Below are 17,459 nucleotides of genomic sequence, written 5' to 3' on the forward strand. Positions count from 1 at the left end.
ATTCAAGTGTTTATTGGAAGTCTAGGACACTAAGGATTTCCTAGTATAGAATGGGGGTTTGACACATACTGATTCAGTTCATATGAAATAGTTTCGTTTGTGATTTCAGGATTATCTTTTTTGTATTATGCTAATTAGATCAATATATCAGGTAAATTGAGTTTACTTTTGTATTTAATAAATAAATATACAACAGTATAATAAATGAATTTTAAGTCTCTTTAAAATGTTAAAGCTATTTTAGGACAGACTCAATTAAAATGCCAAAGTTGGTGGTGCAAACAAGTGGCAGATAAAATCTGATCACCTCAGTGTGGACAGGAAGCATGAAGGGAAAGTACAGGAAGAGCCAGGGCAAGATCTATTCTAAGGACACACCGCCCAATGACACATTCCAGCCTGACCCCACCTCCTATCTTTCCCCCACCTACTAATAAGGCCATCAGGTTTGAATCCATCCCTAGATTGGATCAGAGGCTTTATAATGTGATGGTCTGCAGAAATGCCATTGGATGCATTGAGCTCGTCATCACTAATCCCCTCAGCTACTCTTAAAACAACTATCTTGATGGCCATAATTAACTAGCAGACACTACCTGCTTTTACCTATTTTCAGGCTACTTTCAGAAAATAATCTCGAAACAGTACTATGAAGACCATGAAGGTAGATAATTGAAGAAATTCCTTCCTCCTGATTTTTCAGCCATCAGCTTTTTTTTTTTTTTTCCTCTCTGCTTGGGTGAACTCAAAGAAATACATATAGTTATCCTCCTGGTATTGGAAGCAGATAAGATCGCCGGACAAAAGCTGGGAGCAAGAGGGTTGGGGTGGGTTGGGGGAAAGGGGAGATGAGGAGAGAGAAGGGAGAAGAGGGGGATTGGGGAGAGCTTGGGGGAATGAGAGAATTGAGATGGAGGAAGGGTGGATACGGGAGCCATTTTAGAGTTGGCTAGAGTCTTGGCTCTAGAGGGGGGTCTCAGGTGTCCAGGGGCATTTCCCCAACAAGGTCCGTGGGCAGCAGAGGAGAGGGTGCCTGAACTGGCCTTCTCCCATAGACACACTGATGAATATCTTGCATATCATCATAGAACCTTTTCTGGCGAGGGATGGAGATAGAGACAGAGACCCACATTGGAGCAATGAACTGAGCTCCCAAAGCCCAGATGAAGAGTAGAAGGAGGGAGAATATAAGAAAGGAAGGCAGGACTTCGAGGGGTGCATCCACCCACGGAGACTGTGGAACTGATCTAGTGGGAGCAGATCAAGGCCATTTGGACTGGGTCTGAACGAGCATGTGATCAAACCGGACTCTCTGAATGTGACTGACAATGAGGACGGACTGAGAAGCCAATGATAATGACACTGGATTTTGATTCTACTGCGTGTACTGGCCTTTTGGGAGCCTAGCCAGTTTGGATGCACACTTTCCTAGGATGGAGGGGGTGGCCTTGGACTTCCCATAAGGCAGGGCACCCTGACTTCTCTTAAGACTGGAGAGGAAGGGGTATGGGGAGTGGGGGGGGGGGAGTGGGAAGGAAATGGAAGGATGGGAAGAAGTGGAAATTTTAAATTAATTAATTAATTTTAAAAAAAGATACCAGCACACTTGGTCATGGCCTCTTATACTAACCACTCACACACAATCACTGTCTCTTCTGGCTGCTTGATTTGGTTCCTGTTCTCCATTTGTTCAGAGTACTACCCCTAAATAAATAACCTGTTATTATACTAAAAAAAACAAATATAAAACAAGCAAACAAACAAAAAATAAATTTGAAAAACCCTGCTACTTTACAGATTGCTCTGACTACTCATTCACTGGAATGATAGGATTTCTTTCTTTTTTTATGTTGGTAGACAAAACTAGTCTCCTTAACATTCTCTCCCAACCCATCCTTCTGGAGCTGTCAGCAGTTTTGTTGGGCTATTTATTTATTTACTTAACAGTGATTGAACCCAGAGGCTCTTGCATGGTAGGCATGTATCCTAGCATTGAGTTGTAGTCCCAGCCCTAGTCCCTGGCGTCTTTAAACTGTGTTTTGCAGGCGCTCCTTCTCTTTTTCTGGTATGATTATTTTGTGCCTAGATGATACATGTGTGAAGGACAGAATTTCTCGTTCCATTTGACTGCTCAATTGACACCTGCTGATTTTCTAGGCCAAACTAGATGTATCCATGCTCTCTATTTTGTAGTAAAGTCTGTCCAGACAACCATAGTCTAGGTAACAAATGACTTTCTTGAGATTAATTCTGCCTCTCAGGATGAAATATGCCCAAAGAATGTGGGAAAGAATTCAAAGGAAATGTTTCTTGGCAACAGTCAAGGGCAACTCCAGCCCCGTTTTGATTATCTGGTTTTCCTCCATGCACTGGCTTTACATAACTTAATCACGATTAGTTAGACAGGGATTCCATAAAAGCTTAAGCAGTAAACTGCAGAATTATTTTTAAATTAACACTAATGCATGCTTCTATGGGATTTTTGAACCCATGGGATTATCCATGATAAATTGCTTAAAGTTGCATTGTGACATTAAATCATTTTAATGAAACATAATCCTGGAAAATATAGATTTACTTTTGTCAGAAGTACTTAATCATCTTTACCAAAATCTTTGTATTTATCATCAACCGTTTTTATTCCTGTTTAGACACACACAGGAGAAAAGGAGAAAGTCTGCCCATATTGTGGCCAGAAATTCGCCAGCAGTGGAACCCTGAGAGTTCACATCCGGAGCCACACAGGTATGGAGAGTGACCTGGGCTGGAAGCGCTGGAAGCGAGTGTCAGGACAGAGAGGACTGTTGTCACTAACCCAGCTCATCTTATTCAGAGGATCATCCAAACCAGTTCTGCACTTGAGGAGAATTTCAGTGGTAGAATTTGCCCCCCAAATAAATAGATCACTCAAGAGTAAACCTTTTCACTTTTAGTTGAGATGTGAGTGTGACATGCAGGGTCCTGTTGAGCAGGGTAGGTATTAGCAGCCTCAGTGTCCACAGCAGGCAGGAGGCCTCCTCTTCATCCACCACACACCAAATGTTGCCTTTGTGAATGTGAAAAGTGTCTACCTTTCTGATTGAATTCTGTAGAGTCTTATTTTATCTGGTATGAGGGAACTGTGGTCTCAGCTGATCCTTAAGCGCTCTGGATGTTTTTCTCTTACTTTTCCTCTGCAGTTTCTCCAGTGTAATAGGTGACCACTGGATCATGGTGAATAGCTCAATATTCTTGAAAAGAGCTTACAATTTCCCAACTAGGTAGACTAAATGGTTTTTAAACTTTCTGCTTCATGTGAATTGAATTGTCTTCCCACTAAGCAGAATGCATTTATTTTGAATTATGTAGTTGAAGCATTCTGTTCAAGGGCCAGAATATGTGGAAATGGGAGGAAGGGAGGAAGTGGAAAGTTTGAATGGTATTATTTATAAAGCAATAAAAAAGAAAAAAAGAAAAAAATAGTATTTCCCACACTCAGCACAGTGTCTGGAGTAGTAGCTGTTTTGTGAATGAAGAATTGCTAGTTTAAGTAGGTCAAAGAATTGACACTGTGACATTAGGGATACATGAAGGAAGGGACATTAGAGCATAATTTGAACATTTTTGTGGACAAAGCTGAAAGACATGCCTTTAACATAGGACCTTAGAATAGTCACTCATATGCTTGTAAATGATCCCCATAACTAGTGACAAACCCAGCACGGTGTGCCAAGACTGGACACCAGGTTCTTTACAGAGGAATGTCTGAGAAGTTATCTAGGGAAGTCAAGGCTTTTAGGACAAAATGCAATGTGTCAAAGAAATAAACGTAGTTAATAGATGAGAGAAGGCAAAGGAAATGAGCAGCAGAGGGCTGCTCAGGAAGCTGGCGTCCTAACATACAGTGACTGTAGCTGCCTGCGCTGTGCTGATTGCCCTCTGACAGCAAGGCATGATGACTAGGGAACCGCTCTCCAGTGGAGTAGTGTGGATGTCCTTGGCCATCCCTTCCTACTGTATAAGAGGGACCATATGGAATTGGGTCTGATAAAGGCGGTATGAGCTGTCTTCTCTGTGCTAGTCATTCTCAATAGACGATCCTGTGACACACTGAGAAAATTATTCTAGTTTGCACGTCTGCATAGATGTGTCTGTGTGTTATTTGTAGATGGGAGGAGAGCAGGCTGTTTATGTAGCCAGAGAGTTATGTCTGCATATCAGAGAATAAACTTCTAGTAAATAACCCCTGAGACGTGTTTGTGTGACTGCATCAAGCTGGTATCATGTGTTTAAAAGCAGAGACTTTAAGGCAGAGGTTTCAATATGGAAAAGATAGACTCAATCAAAAGGAGCCTAAAGATTCCTAATGATTCCATCCTTATGCATTTTAATGTGCTTTCATCTTAACTTTGTTGTAGGAAGAGCGCCCAGTAGAGAAGCATAAATTACTTGTGCTACACATTGCTCCTAATGTTTTAAGAATTATCTTTTTGAAATCCAAGAATTTTATGTGATAAAAATATTAAATATGTCGTTTGTCCTGTTTTCTAGTAATGTTTCATATTATGTTTATTCTAAAGAACATCCTAAATCTGAATCATGTTGCATTAAATGAATTTAAGCCTCTGCCAAACTGAAGCATGGTGAGCCCATGTGTACATTTGTGTAAACAGATTTTTATGCACATGTAGGGGAAGGAAAAGGAGAAGACTACGTGTGTGTGTGAACACATAGCTATGTAAGTATTTGTTTTGTGGGCATTTTCTTATCACCACATTTTTCTATTTAAACACAGACCTGTTTCATAGTCCCGTCCCCAACACTGCTTTATGTATCTGAGTTACAAGACTGTTCATTGATAACATCCTGCAGAGTAGCTGGAGCAATGTTGCAGAACTGAGGCTATCTGGTTGATGACTGGTAGCTGGGCTTCTGCAGCAATCTGAACATGGGTTTCTCTTCCAAGTGTGAGTAACAGGATTTTATTACATCCTCAAAAGCTGAGCATCAGCTTACCCCGGGAACTGACACCAGGCCCGCTGAGGACACAGCTTCTGTCGGTACTTTGTGTTCTGACAGAAGAGCAGCAGACCCCTTACTTTTTGAGGTTTTGCCAAATTATTATTTTTTCTGCCTTTATTTTGATTTTCCTTTTTGAAATCATATGACTTCATTCATCCCCCCTTTTAAGGCTGTTTTGCAATTTCTAGTTGCCCTCTATCATGCCAGTGTAAAGAATCCTGTGTTGTTTATGAAATAGTCAGTGAAATGTCAACACCTCTGAGTGAGATGTGCTTGAGACCAGCACGCAGGACACAGTTCTGTACGCACAGTGCTTGGCTGAGCAGTGCCCACACTGCTGCCTCCACACCTTGCACTTGGCTCTTAGGGACCCTAGGGAACACTCGTTTCTACCCACAGCTGTTGACCACATTACCAATTTAAGCAGTGTATCTTATTAGAAAATGTAAAAATACTTCTTTTGTTGAAAGTGACATAGGAAGTTCATTCCAGGTTAACATATTTTTATAGGAAGTAACTGTGCTTTCCAACCAGAAGCCGTTAGTGAGAATGAAGACATCCACTTGACTATGGATTTTGAGGAGAAAGCTAGATTTTCATATCTGTTTCTTCATTCATCCTGCGATAGTTAATTGGTGTTTCAGAATGTGCAAAAATCCTGCAGAGTATTTTAATAGTCTTGTTCAAATGATTTGGGGTATTATTTGCTACTATACTAAAAATCAAGAAGCAGACCTTTAGATAAGGATTGCTGTCGTGTGCAACCTAAAGTTATTTTAGTGACCCCTTTCTTTTCTATCACTTTAAAATCCATCTGTCTGTGTTGTGTTTGGAGTGAACCTTTCACCCATGAAGGATTCTGTAACAGGATGCACAGGTCATTTAGGAAACATCCTCTCATTGAGTCCTGAAGATCTCCACATTTGTTAATGCCATTGCTGAGCTCATCAGCCTGCCCATTCAGAGCTCTCTGCTTGTCTGTTTCACTTCTGATATTTTGTAAAGATTACGGCTGCACTGACATGGCTACATCCTTTCTTCACTGTGTATTAAAACTATTCTCCAAATAGCTGTTTTCTAATACCGAGGCTTCGTCACTAGTTCTTTTGCATGATAGAAGAAGAATGTTTTGTGACAAAAGCAGCAAGCGCAGCTGCAGCTTCCAGAGGCCCTCAAGACCAGTGTCATATGCATTGCAAGAGTTTTCCATTCAATTCCCATGCAAAAAAAAAATGCTATGGACAGTTAGGTTTAATAAAATCAATCACTTTGTGTTGATATTCTCCATCATGCATTGCTAGTGTATGTGACTGTGATGAATGCAGTGAGTAGTACAGCGTTTGAGGCCACTGCTCTGACCTATAACACTAAACCTGCAGTTTTCACACATTAATTGCACCATTTGTGTACATGTCAACATGGTTAAAAGGAAGGTTATAGAAAAGCATTATATGGAAAGTGGCTTTGACCTTGTATGGAATGGTCTCAGAGAATGTACAGGCTACATTTTGGCATTATGAGAACTGAAACTCTAGATGGACATCCCTGTTCATGATAAACATCTAAGGGAGAGTGAGTGTGTGTGTGTGTGTGTGTGTGTGTGTGTGTGTGTTTGTGTAGAAACCAGAAGAGACCTGCAAATGAGAACCCAGCCAACAGATCTTTCTGTATGACTAAGACCTTCTCACTAGCCAGATTGATATTGCCTCCATCCATTGCTTTACCTTTCTTGGCAATATATTCTCCACATGTTACTGTTGCTGAAACATGCAAATGTCCCTTCTGTTTTCTTTGTTGCAACCAGCTGGTTAGTAGGAGGTTTACCAGATCTGATTTTTGCTGTATCTGTTTGTTGTTAGGCTGCCCATGCTGTGTGTATAGAAAAATATTATGTTTCCAACTTGGGCAAAGGTGTTACTGTATTTTAGAGCCTTACTCTAAAATGTCCCAGTGGGTGACAAAAGCTAGTACTTTGCCAAAGGGCTCTCATAGTAATTCTTGACTGATGTTTAAAATCATGTAATAGGGGCTTTGGTCTTCTGAATTCTATTTGGTTTAAAAAAACTCCTTCCACTGTAACAACTGTCCAGCTGAGTAGAAGCAGGCCATAGTGTGTTTCCCACTATGCTCTGCCTTCTTCTGTTCTACTGTTGGCATCAGCCTCACTGAAAGGAGAGCTGAATTGAATTCAAGTTCTGCTCAAAACTATAATTTTGAGCAAAGTAGTTGTAACACGAGGGCCCAGTACCCCACAGCCGGCAAATCCCAAAGAAAATCACACAAAGTCTACATTAGGTTATAAACTGATTGGCCCATTAGGTCAGGCTACTTATTACCTCTTATAACTTATGTTACCCCACTATCCTTATCTACATTAGCCACATGGCTCCGTACCTTTCTCAGCTGGGCAAGTTACATGCTGCCTCTTCGGTGGTCTGCGTAGGAATGGCAGAGGGAGCTTCCTGCTTCCCAGAATATTCCCAGTCTCTTTGCTCCACCTCTACTTCCTGTCTGGTTTTCCCGCCTATACTGCCTGTCTGGCCAATCAGCGTTTTATTAAAATACATGATTGACAGAATACAGACAATTCTCCCACACCATTCAATATTCCACAAAATGATTCTGTCACCAGATTACCTTGGAGGTGCTGAAGAAAAACAACTGTTATATGTAAGGAAGAGATGGTCCCCACTGATTAAAAATAAGTGTTTCTTTGGGTCATAAAAAAATGGACTTTCCAAATAAGTGAAGGTCAGTTTGAGTGTCATAAATACTAAATGAAGTTAACACCTTCCTCTGTCTTTTCCACATTCCCACTACACGATTCTACAGAATCAGGATAAAGTCTAACAAAACCTTGTTGTTTTGTTTGTTTGTTTTGTTTTTTATATAAATTTGGAAAACTTTAGTTTTACTAAAACTTGTATCTACCTTTAAAGACATTCATTCTGTATATTTGGTGATTAGAATCAGAACATGACAAGTCCTAGCATCTGCTTTTGCAGGTTTCAGAAGTGAAATTTTGAATGCCAGAAGCCTCTTACTGGAGGGCGGGCTTAGCCAAATGCAGTGATTCATATGGTTCCAGGCCTTCCCATGGTTCACTAGGAACTAGCAAAGATTGGAACTCTTTCTAGCATATCACATTGCTGGCCTTTTTATTTTTTATTCTTTGGCCTACACTCGATTTTTACTGTTGTTCTTAAACTTGTATTACATGCTATTTGGTGATATTTTCCTCTTAATATATTAAGTGGTTGAGAATAGTGATCTTAGCTGGAATGTGCAGGTCTGCAGTCTGTTACCTGTGGCCAAGCCACTACATGTATGAGAACATTTTCCCACCTCAAAATCATCTCTGATACCTTATTATTTAATATCTGGTTCATACTCAGTGTAGGGTTGTCGAGTCAGTCAGGTCAGAGTCTTCAAATTCATTTTATTGTCTTTTTGTGGGCTCTTTACCAAGCAGCTTCTAATTTATCTTCATTGAAAAACTGGGCAATAGTCCCGGTAGTGTGGTGGTTTTGAAAGAAGAGATGTAGCTGTATGTGAAGGTTATTGTATAGTTCAGCGTGGTCAGTTTGTGATGGTGGTGTGCTTTGGTTTGTATTTCTGCAGTGCTCAGACTCACTTTAATGGCACACTCTTGAGCCCTCGAATTCTAAGTCATCTTGGTTGTCTCTCCATACACTATCACTGCAGATAGAGATGATGTCTAGGCTACAGACGAAGGTTTGCTGTCAAATGGGTGCTGACCTGGGGTGACTGAAGAGTAATACTCAACTCCTTGCTATCACTGTTAGTGAAGGTGAACATTTAAGTCTGTGTCTGGTGGGCAGCCCTGTAATTTATCATCCAGTTTCCTCTGAGGGGACCAGAGAGATGGCACTCTGCGGGTCAGCAGGAATGGTGGAGCACATTCCGTGAGTCTGTGATTTCTCTGGGTCAATGAAAGCTGAGGCTCATTCAGCAAGGGAATCCACAGACTGTAACATGAATTCCATTAGTTCATAAATTATAAAGGAAATTCTGGGAGTTTCTTTGTTGTTGTTGTTGTTGTTTAAAGCTTTAGGCCAGGAGGTTAATTATGTGCCTAGAATTAAATTTTCCTGTTAATAGATAGCGACTGTATTGGACATTCTGCCCTGGCTTCTGTGCACACTGATATTTGAATGGGGTAATAAATCACTGTCTTTGGAAAGTTGTTTTTTGTTCATTGCTTTTTGTTTTTTTACTTTTTAAAAAAAAAAATTAAACAATTTTTTTCTCATTTTACATACCAGTCTCAGTTATCTCTCTCCTCCCTCCTCCTGTTCCCCCACCTTCCACACACCCCAGCCCCCATCCATTCCTCAGAAAGGATAAGGCTTCCCATGGGGAGTTAACAAAGTCTGGTAACTACATCACTTTGAGGCAGGACCAAGGCATTCCCCCTATATCTAGGCTGAACAAGGTGTCCCTCCAAAAAAAATAGGCTCCAAAAGTCAGTTCTAGCGCTAGGGATAAATCCTGGTCCCACTGCTAGTGGTCCCACAGCTTAAAATTAAAGGATTGTTATATTATAGTTGGATTAGATTGGGAGTTCAGTCATCTTTTTTTCCTTTCTTAATACATTTATAAAGGGATTAATTCATTGTGTTTATATGTCTGCTGAAACATAAAACTAGTGTATATATATATGTATAAAACATGTATGATATAAGATAATAATGGACAATAAATACTGAATACATGGAACTTAAATTGTCCTTCACATCTTTATAGGCATTAAATGATGTTATCTACTGAGAAGGAATTTATTCAACTTTGTTTTCTTATGTGATTCTTTACTGCTTGTTCTCCATCAAAAATTGACTTCATTTTGACTTTCAATTATAGTATCTTTATATTTTCTTTTAAAAACTTTTAAACCCCTAATTTTTAAAGGTTTATTTATGTATGTGTGCATATGCATGTGTCTCCATGTATCTGTGAGTGTATGCATATCTGTGGGCAAGTTTTCTTGTCTGTGGATTCACAGGGGTCAGAAGAGGGCTTCAGAATCCTGAGAGCTGGAGTTAGAGGATTTCTACGATGTCCTGCTCGTCACTTGATTGCTGGGAAGTGAACTCCGAGTCTCAGAATTGATTAATAAGTGCTCTTAGCCACTAAGACTTCCCCCCAACCCCTAGCCCTTAATTTTAGGCCCACATAATAGCATTATTAAGTCAAAATTTGCTATAGACTGGAATAACAGGCCCAGGGGGAATAAAGGAGTTACGAATTTGCCTAGAATATGGTGTTATGAATCACCACCAAGTAAGTTAATAATAGTTACAGAGAGTTGTGGGGATCATCTGCAATATTCTACCATTTCTGTAAGTCGGATTTTCACCCTCCCTCCCTCCGTTTTCTTTCTTCATGCTTACTTCCTGAAAACTTGCTGTGTTGTAGGCCCACCATGTTTGATCAACACTGCCACAAAGCTCATCTATTTTGCATCATTAGATAATATCATCATCATAGCTGCTTTTAATTTAAGCTGTAAACATTGCTTTTGGTTTGGGTGACAGTGACTGTACGAGAGTTTCATCTGTGTTGTAAGTGTGTGCATCACTGAACTACTCCCCAGCCCTGTCTTTCCTTGGGGTATGTTGTAGCTGTAAATGTAATTCCTTTCATGTTACTCTACCGCTCTTAAAATTACTCCCAGGAACAGTTCCCATGTTCTTTTTCTGCAGTTCCTGGACTCTGCTTCACGGTTCAGGGAGGTTTTATAGCTTATCTAGATTTATAGGAGAAATTAATTCTGAGTTTCTTACTGCTCAAAAGTTATATTTTTTGGATTCTTCCTTGCTGGCACTATCTGTGTGTAGGCACCTGAGCTTTCGCTGCTTCCCCCTCCACTACTGCTGTGGTGCTTATAAATGCCATTTTAAAAAAGACTGCTTGAAAATTTTCAAGATGAAAAATGACTAGGTGAAAAGTTGAAGAATTTGCTTACCGATAACTGACTTCTAAAAACCAAGCCAAGTCAGTGTTCGGGGACACTACTGTTCACTGCCTCTCATTGTCACAGGTGGAACTTTGAAATTGCTGTGCAGCTGTCTGCTCTCCTCAGCGGTCCCTGGGCTTCTGCAGCACTCACTCTGGGGCTGCATTAAGGCATCTCCTCCTATCAACCCAGTGACAGTGAAGGGGCCATTTACATTGTGCTTGAACAGACACTCCTGTGGGGTTAGGCCATGTCTCCTTCTTTCCTAGTCAGGGTTAAACTTACTCATTAGTTCTTTTCCTTCTCCTCTTCTTTTTTGTATTTCCTACCTTGTTTTTACCCTTGTTGTTTTTGTAAGTTGATAAATTGGGGTTTTGATTCACCTCTGCTATTACTGCCCCAGAATGGAAAGTTAGTGAGTACACAGGGCTCTTTCTTCTTCCACTGAATCTCACTTGCTTCATTAACAGAAGAAGGATCCAGCCTTGAGAAGGCTCTCTAAAACAAAACACATCTTTTAAGGAAGAAAATGCAGGGAGATTTTTGGTTTTTTGGTTTTGTTTTATTTATTTTTGACAAAGTTCTATCTGACTTGCTTCAGGTGGCACAGGTATTTAACTAGTAAAGGTCTGATTTGTCTTTAACATTTTGTTACTCACTTTAGTACAGTGTCTTTGTAAACATCGAGGAGTAAATGTCAGACCCAGGACTTTGCTGTCTTTCCTTCAGATGTGTCCTTTGAGTTGTTAGGTCCAGTGCCATTCTAGCAAGATTTGATTAATGGGGACACTCTAAGATTAACAAGGTGTGGCTCAGCAAAGTCAGTGGGGAGTCATGGCTCTTAGGCTAAAGGATAGAAGAAAGGTTTTCAGTGCACAGGAAGGTGTTTGGAATGAACTCCACAGGCCCCCACTTTTCAGTGCTGCGTGTCTCCTCTCAGCGCTGTTCCTCTAATTTATTAGCTGCTCTGTAAATGGAAAGGATTGAGTGCAGTGTTGGAAAAGTGATTGGGTCGTACTTCCAAAATTAGATTCTTTTTTTTTTTTGCTTTAACACTCATTGAAAATGATTCAGTATGCTATTTTATAACCATTTCCTTAGTCTTCAAAAGTAAAATGATCCTATACTTTGATACTTGTGGAGGACAGATGTGATGTATGTAGCACACCGACTCCAAACTCGTCCAGGTGGAGCCGTCTCAGCAGAATTTTTTTTCCTCCAAAAATGTTAAACCTTGAAAAGTTTGCTTTTTCACATAGAAAGTATTGTCCTCTCCAATTTTTTATTTTATAAATTTAAGTAAAAAGTAAGACTATATAACTCACAAATCTTTGTATACTACTTCACTTAATTATTCAACCTTATTTATGCTGGACTTCGTGAAAATACATGATTTTGATTTTACTGTTTTAGGTTGGGTTTTCTTTGTGGGTTCACTTTTTATCTTCTTAAATATTTATAAGGGTTATAAAGTTTGGCATAGTTTTTTTTCTTTTTCACTATATGAAATGACAACATAAAGAATTTAAAATGTACTTCTGGAAAGCATCTAATCTTAACTTATCAAAAATGTCTTAAAACTTGTTTATATCCATTGCATATTAACCTTTGCTTTGTTTATTAAAATCCCTAGAAAGTACAGTAATTGTACTTACAAACATTGTGGTAAAATATAATAATAAAATTTATTGTCATAATCATTGTTTACATTATGTTTGTGGTTAATTGAGATCATCAGTTAATGCACATAATAGCATGAACAAAATTTTATTCTCAGTCTCTTAATAGAAAGGTTAGATTGACTTCTTGAGTTAAATACATACATAGGGCAGTTTAAGAATATAAAGAATGAAATAACTTCATTGTGGTGTTGATCTTGGAAGCTATGATAGGCAGGAATGACCTCAGAGAGTTGTGAACATAACAGATTAATGGGGACAACCTGAGTGATTTGGCAACTATATACTCTAGTTTTCAAAAAGTTTATCAAAGCCTGTTAGTGTACATTAAGGGTGGATAGGAAAAGAAAAAGGGAAAGAAGAAGCACTGGCAAAGATGATAATCACAGAAAGGTCTCATTATTTGTATCAATTATTTCCTCAAAAGAGCAGTTTTGTACACAGTGGCATGGATAACTGGCATTACTCCATCCACCCTCTGTAATCCACAGTCATTTTTCAAGAGTTACCAAATGTCCTCATCTGAGCTGTTGCAGTGGGACTGCTGTGCATCTGTTCTTCCCTGGTCATCCTGTCAGGGTTCACTCAGAGGGCTTGTCCTACTCTGGCCCAAGGAGGAGAAGGGACATACTGTAGCATGACATTTGGCTACTTGAGCCAGATCCCTGGTTCCGACAACTACTCTCCATGGCCTCTGTTCTTCCATTGACCGCAGCTGGTTCTTCAAAGGCTCGACAGCCTGGGGAACAAACTCCATCCTTAATACACTTTATTAGAATAAAGAAAAAGCTCATGACATACTCTAGGGGGGAGCATAATTGCCCACCCCTAGGACAAGTTTAACTTTTTTTTTTTTTGCCTGTACCATTTTTTCTTTTCTTTCTTCTGTGAACTCAGCTACAATGCTTTCCAAAAGTTGACTAGCATGGCATTTGGATTTTTGCTATTTTCCTCCACCCAGGAACACTGAATTGATATGGATATTACCACATCAGTCTTTAAATGGCCTGAAGCGATCTTTGAAGATGAATGCAAAAAACAATTTCACACTAGCTTGGTGTAGGAGGTTCTTCTGTCTATGTGTTGCTTTCATTGGTTGAATAAAGAAATTGCCTTGGCCTTTCAATAGGGCAGCACTTTGGTAGATAGAGTAGACAGAACTGAATGCTGGGAAAAAGGGCAGACAGAGAGCCACCATGGAGCTGCCAGGCCAGACATGCTAAGTCTTTTCCAGTAAGCCTCAACCTCGTGGTGACTTACAGTTTATTAGAAATAGGTTGAATCAAGATGTGAGAGTTAGATAATAAGAGGCTAGAACTAATGGGTCAGGCATTGATTTAATTAATACAATTTCTGTGTGATTATTTTGGATGTAAGCTAGCGGGGTGGCTGGGACAGAACAAGGGGCCCCTCGCTCCATACTACATTAGCTCAGAATTGAGTATAATAAAAGGTTATTTATTTATGGGTAGACTCACAGGTCAAAGTCCTCTGCTCTAATGGAGAACAGGAATTGAATCCAGCAGCCAGAAGAGAGAGTGAGCGTGCACTTTACATCAGCATTTATAGTATAAGAGGCCATGCCTAAGTAGGTGGGTAACTTAAAGGCTACTTGCTGAAGGAATTCCTATAGCAGATCTGTTCCTTGGATTAACATTTTATATTCATCCTGGTTTAAATCACCTAGGTCTCCAGAGCCTCTTATGCATCATAAAATCATGTGTCATCATAGGTACATACAGCAAAGCTACTAAAACCCTGAAGCTGTCCTGAGGTCCCTGTTGAATCTACCTTAAAATAAAAATTATGATTTTTATTTTAAGTATATGAGCAATCTACTTTCATATACAGTGGGTGTGTTCTTGATGCCATAGTGGTTAGAAAATGTAGGATCTTTTAGAAATGAAAATAAAGACAACTCTAAGTCACCATGTAGGTGTCTGGGTCCTCTGTAAGGACAGCAAATGTTCTTAATTTCTAAGCCATCTCTTTAGCCCTCAACCTCTTTAACCTTACTGTAAACAGCTCTCTCTGGCCTAGTGAGCTGTTTGTCAGTCACTTCTTATTCTCCTTTACCTCAGTAGTACCCAGCCTTCTGTTGTTTTCCAGCCCCTGGTATGCATGCAGCCTTCAACAAGCGATAAAGAAGTGCACTTAATGGTTCAAATTCTGTTTCCCTTCATATCACCCCAGGTTATGCAACCTTTGTTTCAAGGAGAAATGGATAGTTGTGTTATTTACATCTCCATTTCCGGGGCACCCTTGGACTTATTGCAGCCACCTATGCCCCACTGCACGACAAATGTGCCTGTAAATGTCTTTTATTTCTTATTTAATTAGTCTTCTTCAATTCAAGTAGGTCAGTTGCTATTTCTCAGTTATCATAGCTTCCTGTATTGAGCCATTTTTAAAGTCCCTATCTACATGTTGAAGCATGGATTTTCCTTCTTCTCCATTACTAGGTTATGGATCTATGGAGTGTCTTCCAGCACTTTTACTACCATCTTTTGATCTTCACTGTCTAATTTGAGGATCCAAGCAATGGGGAGCCAACATGTCTGTCTCACCTTCCCCACTTTTCATTTTTACTGTTCTCAGAAGCTGATGCAGGGAATGTAATCTGTATGTCCTTTTCTTGTTGTAATTTTCCATACACAATAATCTCTTAATTACCCATTCTGAAGTCACTACAGCCCATTTAAAATCCTGCCCCAAATGTCCTACTATTGGGAATTAGAATATCTTTTCTTGTCCATCTGCCCTTTGGGGGTTGTACTCATAAGGAAGACTCTATCTATCAAAGAGGTATCCTAGCCATACTGTGTAGAGGAAGAGAGCTGTCCAAGGACTCCCCTGCAAGGGACCTCTACTTTCAGAGGGTTCAGATTTTGTTGCAGATCTTAGTGCCCATTAATAGGTTTTCTAGAGCCCAGTCACAGGTTTTTCCACCAACGCAGTAAGCCAGGTCAAGCCAGATTGGAAAAGGAAAGGAATAGGTTTATTTGAGGAAAGCATCTTCTGGGCGAGTTCTCCAGTCACAGAAGCGATAGAGGCTGGAGAAGTCATGTGTCCTAACTAAAGCAGGAAGATTATGAAGTTGGGTTTGTGCCCAAGTATAGTCAAAAAACGGACACTGTGGACTGGGACTTGGGCTACTGGCAACTTCAGGGAAACAGCTGCCACGGCCACCAAGAATGTGGAACTGGGCTTTTTGGTACATCTCCCCAGCCTCTCCTCCCCACCTTCTCTCTCCCCTAGACCCACAATTCCTCTGCCTCCTCTCAGAAAAGAGCCATCCTTCCAGCGAGATCAACCAAACTATAATATCTGGCACATACCATCACATCAAGCCTGGACAAGGCAACCCAGTAGGAGAAAGAGGGTCCCAAGTGGGAAAAAGAGACATAGCCCTTGCTCCCTCCCACAAGGACCCCAAGCTGCTCAGCCATAACATATATGCAAAGGACCTATTTCAGACACCTTTATCTCTGTGAGGCCCAATGAGTCCCAGCCAGTTATTCCATGGGCTGTGTTCTTATGCTGTCCTTGAACCTCCTGGTTCTTCCTGAAAGGCTAGAGTGGCACCACAGGGATGCTTCTCTTGGCCCCAGCCTCTACTATGCCTCAGTTTCAGTTTCATTTCCTGTATGAGTTGACACTACAGCCTAGCACAACTACAGCTGTGTTTAGGATAACCTAATCCCACTCCTCCCACTCCCATGTCTGCCTGTAAAAGGAGCCTGAGAGCTCCATCGGGATCACCCACATTTTGTTGTGTGCCTGGCTGAGCCCAGCATTCCGGAATAAACAATGCTTTTGCTGATTGCATATGTGAGTGATAGTATTTGTTTTGTGGGGTGATCCACAGATCCTAACACTCCAAGGAGCCTTCCTTCCATTCCTCCACGTGATTATCTGAGCTCTGCCTGATGCTTGACTGTGAGACTTCGCTTCTGTTCCCAACAGTTGCTGGATGAAGTGTCTCTGATCTCTTTTATGACTATTCTGCTAGGCTCTAGTTCTAGAACGTTTTATAGGCAGGACAAACTGTAGATCCAAGGTTTTGAGGTTGGGTTGGTGTCCCAATCCTTCTGCTTGAGGCCTTGCCTGGTTACAGAAGATGGCTTGTTTAGGCACTGTGTCCCCCATTACTGGGAGTCTTTGCTAGGATTGCTTATAGAACCCATGCAGTTTTCATTGTACTAGGTTTCCTCTTCATCCCCTAAATGCCCTTAATGCAGTCATTTCTTCCAATATTTTCTCCCCCACATCTGATCCCTCCTATTCCCAACCCCACCTGCCCTAAGAGCCCAACTGAGACATCTATTCTATTTTCCCTTTCACTTTCTCTTAGAAACCCTTCTTTGTTACTTAACCTCCCTGGGTCTGTGGACTGTAGCATGATTATCTTTCAATTTATAGCTAAAAATCTACTTCCACGTGACTTATTACCATGTTTGTCTTTCTGGGTCTTGGTTACCTCACTCAGGATGTGTTTTTCTAGTTCCATCCATTTGCCTGCAAATTTCATAATGTCATCGCTTTTAACAGCTGAGCAATACTTCATTGTGTAAATGCACCACATTTTCTTTACCCATCCTTTGGCTGAGAGACATCTAGGTTTCCAGTTTCTGACTATTATGAACAAAATTTAGCACCGATTGTGTTCATTCTTCTGGAGAGATGTGAGTAAATGTCTCTCTACCCCAAATAGAGCACTGACATCAGCCCAAAGAAACAGTTCCACCTAATGAATGAATGAGTGGTTAACAAATCTGTTAGGGTATTGGACTTTTAGTGTG

At 40.4% G+C, this 17,459-nt stretch overlaps 1 protein-coding gene across 2 annotated transcripts in view; it reads left to right on the plus strand.

Annotated features, from left to right (window-relative positions):
* Positions 1–17,459, plus strand: part of Prdm5 (PR/SET domain 5) — a 172,032-nt gene that overhangs the window by 104,597 nt on the left and 49,976 nt on the right. For both annotated transcript variants that reach the window (XM_085690892.2, XM_085690890.2), the window contains exon 12: positions 2,652–2,745. In XM_085690892.2, the coding sequence (XP_085547018.2) occupies positions 2,652–2,745 (94 nt within the window). The remainder of the gene's footprint in view (positions 1–2,651; positions 2,746–17,459) is intronic.

The sequence above is a fragment of the Myodes glareolus genome, chromosome 6 (genome assembly GCF_982192425.1).
Source record: "Myodes glareolus chromosome 6, mMyoGla1.1, whole genome shotgun sequence".
NCBI classification, from domain to species: domain Eukaryota; kingdom Metazoa; phylum Chordata; class Mammalia; order Rodentia; family Cricetidae; genus Myodes; species Myodes glareolus.